The sequence below is a fragment of the Mercenaria mercenaria genome, chromosome 18, assembly GCF_021730395.1.
Source record: "Mercenaria mercenaria strain notata chromosome 18, MADL_Memer_1, whole genome shotgun sequence".
In the NCBI taxonomy this organism is placed as follows: domain Eukaryota; kingdom Metazoa; phylum Mollusca; class Bivalvia; order Venerida; family Veneridae; genus Mercenaria; species Mercenaria mercenaria.
This window is the reverse complement of record NC_069378.1, coordinates 52,950,687-52,959,993: the sequence shown is the minus strand read 5'-3', so window position 1 is coordinate 52,959,993 and position 9,307 is coordinate 52,950,687. Positions and strand designations below refer to the sequence as shown.

Genomic DNA, 9,307 nt, shown 5'->3' with positions numbered 1-9,307 from the left:
CTTGTGTTTAAACCATACCAAGACTATGTTTTAGACCTAACAGAGAAGTCACTGGTGTTTTCGATGAACTCTAATTGAGTCGCGGGCTGCACGTGCAAAATGACTTTTTAGAGCAAAGTCGATATGCACGCAACTTCTATTGCAAATCATTTATCTCGCTTGAGAGTTAGTGGACAGACTAAGAGGAAAACGTTCCAAACAAGAATATCTTTGCCAAGAATGCAACGTTAAAGGTATTAGAACCGCAATAGAGTACCTCCTTTTTGAAGAGTTTTCAATTCCTACCAATAACCTACTTTGACTGCAATTTTCAAGGGGGAAGTGGGGGCTTGGGTTCACTTAAGTGTTTACTTCTTCTAAGGCTGATTATTGATTTATTGTTCAAGAGTAGAACATTTTCATTTTATAAGCGATTTCTTGCTATTTAAAGTGAATTTATCTCTGAAACAGAAGGGGTAAAGTTAGACATCTTTATAATACGGAGTTACATGTAGGTAGATTTTTCTTCTGCCTCAAGGTTATTTTTGAATGAAGTGAGCAAAATATTTAAAATATTTTCAAAAGATGATATAAAACACTGTAAACGCATTTCAATTTCGAAAAAAGGGTTACGTCTTTGGTTCAATCAGAACAGACTTAACATTTCCTTATTCCCAGCAGGCATACAATAACCTTTTTCTTCAGAACTTTCTCTGTACCTTTTTGAATTGGTGGCCTCTGACCTTGTGTAGAATGCTTACCAACTGAGCCAACAAAGTCAAATACTAGTATAGTGGTTACGACTATAAAGGTAGTTGACTTGTTATGACAATAGGAAATTTCCATTCTGTTACATACTCTCCATCTGCAATTTCAGCATTCTCTGGTATAAAGTGAAAGCATCATAGGCATCATCAGATGGAGGCTAAAATGACATACAAGACTATGCAATTGCATGGAAATAACCACTTGCCATTATGAGTCTATACCTTTACAACAGCACTACCTGCGGATGCCAGTGCTGTTAAGTAAATGTCTGACTAAAGAAATTAGAATATTTTTAAGTCAAAAAGAACTCATAACTCCACCAAAATTTGGTGAATTATAATTAAAATCAAACTTGGCATGTGTTTTATGATAATATACCCAAAAATAAAGTCAGTCAATCCTTTTTTTCAAAAGTAATTGAATAGACATCTTCAACGTATCTTTTACACGGATCGCAAGTTTTAGCTATCTTCCTCGGCATATCTTCCTGGTCTAACAGTCTACTGCCTCTGTCACAGACGTAATTGTCAGTCCTTGCATTGTTTTTCATTCTAGTGAACTTCTTTATAGCATTAGCGAAAGTTTATGTTACCACAAGGTAAATGCGAGCCGTAAAGCAAATTAGATACATTTGTGAACGAAAGGTGAAGTCCAATAAAAATGGAATGATTTCTTTCGGCGCATTTGTTGTGACATTCAGAAGAATTTTCATTTACAAATTCCTCTTAGAAATTAGATTCATCTTTCCCTATACTATATATTTGATAAGTCACAATACTCTATTGAAACACATGTAATGAATATGTTCACCTCTTTGTGAAGGCATTCTAGGGATTTTTTACCCTAAACATTCAATCATCCAATTTTCAAAATATTTATAAATTCAGTCTTTAATGAGTTATTGGTATACTTCAGTTGAAATATATTTTCATATTAAACAATTCATTACATACTGGCATCTGTATCTGGTTTGTGCCATTTAAACACTTTTATCTGATTACATTTTTCGGCTGTATTACTACCACTGCTGATGTAAAAATGTTGTTTGGCAGTGTTACAACACATCGATTGTGGAGCAAACAAACCATCTCCTGGTCCAAGTAGCACGGTAGCTCCACTCAAATCTGGCGTCATCTTAAAAATGACGTGCTGATCTCTGTTACAGAGATAGACTGATCCGAGAGGAGAAATGACGATATCCCTGGGCATAGCAAGCTCATTTTGATACATAGATATCATATTCCCATCCATATTTATGCACATAACTTTGTTGGTTTTCCAGTCAGACACGTAGATCACACTTTCATCAGGACTGACGGCAATGTAATCTGGAAACGTGCAGTGTTTAAGTACTTCAGCATCAGGCTTGATCGTTTTATCCACTGCACCTGATAGTTGAAGGATCTGGAAATGAACACAATTCTGCAATGAAGCATATAACTTTCCATTAATATAACAAATGCCTAAACATTGACCCATTAATTTGATATTTCTTTGTACGGATATAGTCCCGGAAATTGTTACAATTTGAATGGCATATATGTTGGACAATAATACAGCTACCTCGTCTTTTGAAACAGTTGTGAGTCCATATGGTTCAGATTCCAAGTTCAGTATCGCCTTCATTACGTTACGTTCAATATCAACAAGCTTCAATAATTTATTGCCATTATCCGCCAGAACAAGTTCATGGTTCGAAACTAGAGTCATCGCTACAATAAAACAACATTTTGCGTCCCCTGCTGCCTTCACATTAATGTCCCGGACGTAACTATATTCGTCTTTAGACTTCTGATATCTCGCACCTTCTTTGTGGATATCAATTTTTGCGATTGAGGATGCAATGGCACTGTTGGATTCTTCAGGCATATTATCTTTGTCCATCAAATTATGATGTTTTGTTGCCTTACTCCTTGAATGACTCCTAAAGCAGCTGCTACACAGATACTCTCCACAATTTTCACAATAACCTGTGGCTTCTATTTCTTCACCGGCTGTTTTACAAGGATCACAAGTTTGAACTTGTTTTCTCGGCATATTATCCTTGTTCAACAGTGTATGGTGTTTTGTAGCTTTGCCCCTTGAATGGCTTCTAAAACACGTGACACATAGGTATTCTCCGCAATTAGTACAAAACCCCTCGGCTTCCAAATGATGCCCTGCTGAGCTGCAAGGGTCACAACTGTACTCGAAAAATTCATCAGAGCTCTTGTAGACTGACGATTCCTTACTTCCTTTATATCTCACAGAACCTTCATCAGAACTTTTATATACAGACAGGTCAGAACTGCTGGACGCTGTTTTACGCGTAGATCTTTGTCTGTTTCCAACGTCTATTTTTGTTTCTACCACTCACATTATCCGACATCTTTCAAAAATAGCGCCTACTGAATTATTTACACAACTGATGTATATATGCATTCGTCTTAATTTACACTGGTTTATACCAACACATAGTTTTACTGAGTGCCGCAATATTTGCCTATAAATCTTTAACTTGATGCTGAAATTTGATACGTAGTCATGACGCTTAACTTCAAACATATACTGTACAAAGTCCCATTAAAATAGTCGGAAAATACAAACGAGATATACAATGTATTAATAACAGCTCAGTTAAACGATAGATAATCAAGTACATTTTTTATTTTTAGACAATTCTTTTGAAAGAAATCTAGCAACGTATCGCTAATTCTGATCTTTCATGGATTAAATGATTAATGGCGGAGATTCTTGTTTCGAAATACCTATTTTAATATACCCTGACATCTACCCTTCTTTTTCTAATTGAACATTTGGCGTTAAGAATAGGCAATAAATCATTTACCTTCTAATGAAATTTCGTTTTTTGGTAGCGAAACGCAACGAAATGAACGTATTAACTTTATTCATTACAAGGTCGATTTGAAAACTGTAACATCCTTATATATAGATAGGTAAAAATGCATGTAACCGTTTGCAAACCCCGTATTTGCCAAACAGACCAAACAGAAAGAGATCTGCTTAATGAATTCACTAAATATGTATTGCGTAACATGGTGGAATAAACTAATAAATTTGTCAGAAAATATGAAAATCCTAGATTGCTGATTAGATGTTTGGACTAGTTAAACTATTGGGATACATTTATGTAAATAGACAGACAAAATGTATATGATCAAATCACCACCACAATACATCAGACCAATTGCAAGCGCATAGCGGAACAGCCGGAAGTGCATATTCAACAACATATTTACCAGTTCAGTAGAAATAGAATTTATACGACAAAACCACCACCACAATACACAAGACCAACTACGGCAAAACGCATGGTATTGCATATTCCACAACAGATTCACAAACTCGTAGGTGATTTCAATGCATCTTTAAATACACGCCTGAGTTTACTACAAACTGGAGTTGTTTTAACATTTGCATTTATACTCAAATCTCTGTTATGTAATAAAACACCACATGTATACAGTCGGACTTTTGTTCTAGCTTCATTTCATCTTATTATCTTATAATATTCGGAAATCGTACAATTTGTCGCAAAAAACAACTGCAAGGGTCACAGAACATTCAGAAATCTTGTAGACTGATGAACCCTTGCTCTATTTTTAATTCAAAACTGTTATACATTGACAATCCAAAACCTCTAATCCCTTTTCTACACCAAGCTTCAACAGGCCCTTTTCCCTCATAAATGCAAAGAAAATGATACTGGATATGTATCACTTCAACTAGAGTTTTTCTCAATCAATGTTTTCACTGATGATTCATGTTTTAAATGTCCAAATATTTGATCTTTATAAAAACTTTGTATCATTTTGGCCATCTTTTTTATTTACATGTCATGATTTTCCTCCATTTAAAATTAATGTGTGTTCCAAATTCAAGAAATATTGCAAAGCACTTATGGCTTGTACAAGAGATAAATTATTTAGTGATTTATGGGCCCTACAATATTTTCTTGCAGTATGTAGACGGGACTTAAGTTATCAATAATTCGCTAACACATGCCTACCTCAGTTTTCGTCAAGATTGAATGTAAAATATATTTTGTTGTTCAAATGATATATCTTTTTGTAGTTTCGCATACCTCGACGCTATTTATAAACCATTCATACTGATAACATTTCGCCAATCTTTGAAATATAATAATATACGCCGAATACACTAGATAATCTGTGCTCTTTTCATCAGAGCTCTTACGTATTGATTTGGTAATGAAAAAAGCGGCCACTGTATTTAAGAAAAAGAATTATTCAATATAATCATTATTGGTTCAATGAATAATAGATATATTCGTTTACGTTCAAACTCTGCATGAGACTTAATACAAACCTGTCATATAAAATTTCTCTTATTTCGTCATATTTCGTTTTTCAAATCTGACAAATACACTTATCGACAAGGTTTTGGGGAGAATAATGTAACAGTTTTAATGTTTACACCTTAAGTAAACATTCCTGCTTTAAATGTCACACTACATGTTCAGTCGATCCCATTGTAGTCCTACGGTGATGATTATACAAGGGTGATTACAGATAACATGCACTTTTTGCAAAAGTAGTTGAAGGTTTGACAACACTTAAGAGATAAAAGCCCGCCCGGTTAGCTCAGTAGGTAAGAGCATTGGTCTACGGATCTCGGGGACGTGAGTTCGATCCTCGGGCGGGGCGTATGTTTTCCGTGACTTTTTGATAAACGACATTGTATCTGAAACTATTAGTAACTCTGATTCATATTGGGAAGCTGGCAGTTACTTGCGGAGAACAGGTTTGTACTGGTACAGAATCCAGGAACAATGGTTAGGTTAACTGCCCGGCGATACATGACTGAAATACTGTTGAAAAACGGCTTTAAACCCAGAACAAACAAAATACACTTCAGAGGTGCACTTTAAATCTGTAAGAATATTCTTTGGTATCATAAAACACAACCAAACAACAGCAGACTTGGTTCTATTGAGTCTGTTCATGAGAAGTAATGAGTTTTATTACCCGTCCATAGCACCGGCTTTATCGAAGCTCTGTCATCCATATACATCGAATGACTTTATAATCCTAAGAGCCAGAAAATATAACAACACCGGGCCCACGTAAAGAGATTATGTTATCTAAAATAATATGCTTTCCGCGGAAAAATAGTAAGACAAATGTTGGTCAAGGTGTGAGGTTCCAATAAAAAGTATATACGTTTCAAATAAATCTGTTGCTTAGAAACATGTTTTATATCCATCTTAGACGTGGGTTGTATCATATGCGTGCACTGTCCATCCGTTTCATCTAGATATTTTGTCGGTTGTAAAGAATACCTTTGTGGAACGTTTTATTAAAGTCATTCAAGAGGTATTAGTACGGGGCCAATGAGGTCTACCATGCACCCCACCCCAGCCTTTTCTCATAGGTACCAAATTGTTCGACAGGACCAGCTCTTTCAAAATAAAAAAATGTTCCATGAAAAATCTCTATTGAACTATATATGATTTCACTGTTTCCATGGCAACCGTTCATTTTTTAAAAGGACGACCCTATAGATGATAATCAGTCATATCTTGGTCAGTTTTGGTGATAAAACAATAAAACAAAGTTGAGCTAGGACATTGGCCTTTAAATAGCAGCATTTTATGTTAATTAACTAATTTGCATAATCATGAATATTAATGAGAATGTTAAAAAATAACAAAATTTTGTTAAAAAGTGACATTTCAAAGTAACAAGTCAATTTAAATGTACTAATCAACTTTGTTCTGGTATTAAAGTCTCTCAGTGTTTTGTAACATATTATTTTATACTCTTATAGCACTTTTGTTTACCTAAAACTGGATGTGCTCAGCTAATTCGCATAAAATGAACCAGAGTCACAAACAACGAATAAAATTCTGAAACCCCTAAAACTGAATAAAATAATATAATTAATTGTTATTAATGAAAAACCAATTTTTATTTGGTCTATAATGTTTGCAGACATAGAATAAAATTTTTATCAAAGGAAGAATAAAAATTTAACATTTACACATGTTACGTTACCATTTCAACAACAATTGCATCAATTATTCAGAAAATATTCCAGAAACATAATCAATATTACTTATTTTGTACTAAAACAATAAACTTCTTTACTTGTCAGACAGAGTGATATTTTCCGTAACACACTTTAAAATACGTTACCACTACCATTGCTTTTAAAAAAAGATATTTAAGAAGAAGTTGAAGTCCACATTGTCGCAAACTGATTTATTTAAACTGTTAGCTGTTAGTTTTAAAAAGGATTTCTTCTGTTATTTCAGAAATTGCCAAATATACATACTGCACCATCCATGTAACTATAATTTAGATGGAATTTAAATAAAACACGCAATAATAACCATCTGTGCATCCATAATATTATGATCATACAGCTGATATTTTCAGTCTTCGTGTGAGTAAAAGTCAAGTTTATAAGAAGTACTTTTTGAATTTTAGAACAAGCAGCATTATAGGAACATATACAAAACCAAACCTAGCTTTATAGAATGAATCATAGGGTCCTGAGTTAGATATCTGGATGAGGCCTTTCCTTTTCGTGACAATTCAGTAAAGACATCGTGTGTAAAGTCAGCTTAATAAAAGTAGACTTACACCTGAACAATGCGGAGAACTTAGCACTTGCTTGCAGAGAACTGAGTAGTTCCGGTACAGAATCCATGGACACTTGTTAGGTTAATTGCTCAACATTACATGACTGAATTTTGTTGCAAAGCAGTGCTAAACCAAAATTGATAAACAAAAGAAAATAATTATGCTGGTATTTAAAGTAAAAACTTCAGATATAAAACTAAAACCAGCTGAACAAAACTGTTTAAGTGATACCAGATCTAAGAAATATATAAAACTTATTACATGTAGATATGAAATAAAAAAAAATATTGTAGTCATTTTGAAACATTTACAAGAATGACAGAATGTACAAAATATCTTTTTTTGTATTTTAAATCGTACAGACAAAGACTAAATTGTATTATGTGGTGGAATATTCCTGGATATACCGGAACATTAAGAGAATCACTACTTAGAGTTACTATGCATCAGTCATAACAAATAAAGTTTGATTATCAATTAAGATTCATACCAAAGGTTACGACAAAGGCATGACCTCTCTTTGTCAAAAGTTCAAACTGTAGCAAGAAGCTTGAGAGTATGATACAACGTGTAATCAAATGTCATTCATAAAAGGTAAAGTGATTTTTGAGAGCCTATGATCTTCTTTTGTCATTTGCTTTCTAATTTATGATTTATATGCTATAAAGCAACATATTATTCATAACAGATTACCACCAAGAGAGCAAATATGCTATATTAGGTAATATTAAAGTGATAACATCGTAAGTAACATTTTAATCAAGACGTTCAGAATTTGATTTTTGTAACACTGCTGCCTCATATTGTGAGCGTTTCATATATTTCAGACATTTCATCTGATTTTAAGTTGAAATTTTAAGTAATCCATAAAATTTTACTATAACAGAACATTGTTTAAACTAGCGCTAGGGTTGTGAGGGCAGTTTTACATTTCACTACATCTAACGAACAGACATAATCAAATCAAGTCAGCTATTATTTTGCTTGATTGTGCTGTTATGCTTCCAAGGATGATCTTAAAATAATAATTTACTATCCCTTAAAAAGTTTTTAAGTGTCATGTGATGGTTGTAAAATGTCTTCTCGTACTCTCTTTCAGTGTTGTTAGATTTATTGGTCCTTTTTGACCATACTTACGAAAATAGAATTCCTCTTAAGCCAGTGATAGGGGGTGTAAGGTGCTTTTCACACTTCATTACCTCTCATAAACAGACGTAATCCAACTGAGTTTGCTATTTATTTGCTTGGTTGCGATCTGCTTGCTTCAAAAATGCAAATTTTACTCAATTCTTCAAAATATTTATAGAATGCATTATTATTTTCTCAGTTTAAAATATATATTCACACTAGATAGCAACTTCAACAATGTAGACACAAAACGCAGAATTCAATATATTCAAATAAATAAAACATTTTTCACTCATGGAAAATAATGCAGCCCCAAATTGTAATTGCAGGGATGTATACATTATTAATATATACATAAAATATATTATCAATGAAAAATGTAATTATTTACAACAATATTGAAACCATCAAATAAAAGAACAACAAAAACAGATATTAGTATTTTTAAACTGATAGATGCATTAATTCAAAATGAAAAAGGAACATTGAATGTGTAATGCATGTTTCACATGATTTCTTTGTTGACAAAAGTGGAGAAAGAATGTTAGATTAATACTTTAAAATTTTAACTAATCCATTATATCCTAATATTGAAAACAATGATTAAGATTTCTTCCTACATATTTCTAAATACAGCAAAATACAGTGATAACGTATTTTAACGCGCCGTTATGGAAGGAATTTCATTGCTTGGGAAGTTTGGAGCTGTACTTTTTTGTAAAAGTATCTAATAACTTGATAACAAAATATTCCTCTACTATTTTCTGAGAAAATAACCATACAATAAAAACAAGATTAATGGAATGGTAACGTAAAATGTGTAA

The 9,307-nt window shown here is 33.2% G+C and overlaps 1 protein-coding gene across 1 annotated transcript; it reads right to left on the bottom strand.

The window, feature by feature from the left end:
- Positions 1 to 1,692: 1,692 nt before the first annotated feature.
- Positions 1,693 to 2,784, bottom strand: LOC123538693 (uncharacterized). Its single transcript, XM_053529855.1, has one exon. The coding sequence runs from the start codon at positions 2,782 to 2,784 to the stop codon at positions 1,693 to 1,695; it is 1,092 nt and encodes a 363-aa protein (XP_053385830.1).
- Positions 2,785 to 9,307: the final 6,523 nt, after the last annotated feature.

Excerpts from the sequence above, each read along its gene's own strand:
- LOC123538693 (XM_053529855.1), bottom strand. The coding sequence starts at position 2,784 with ATGCCGAGAAAACAAGTTCAAACTTGTGATCCTTGTAAAACAGCCGGT.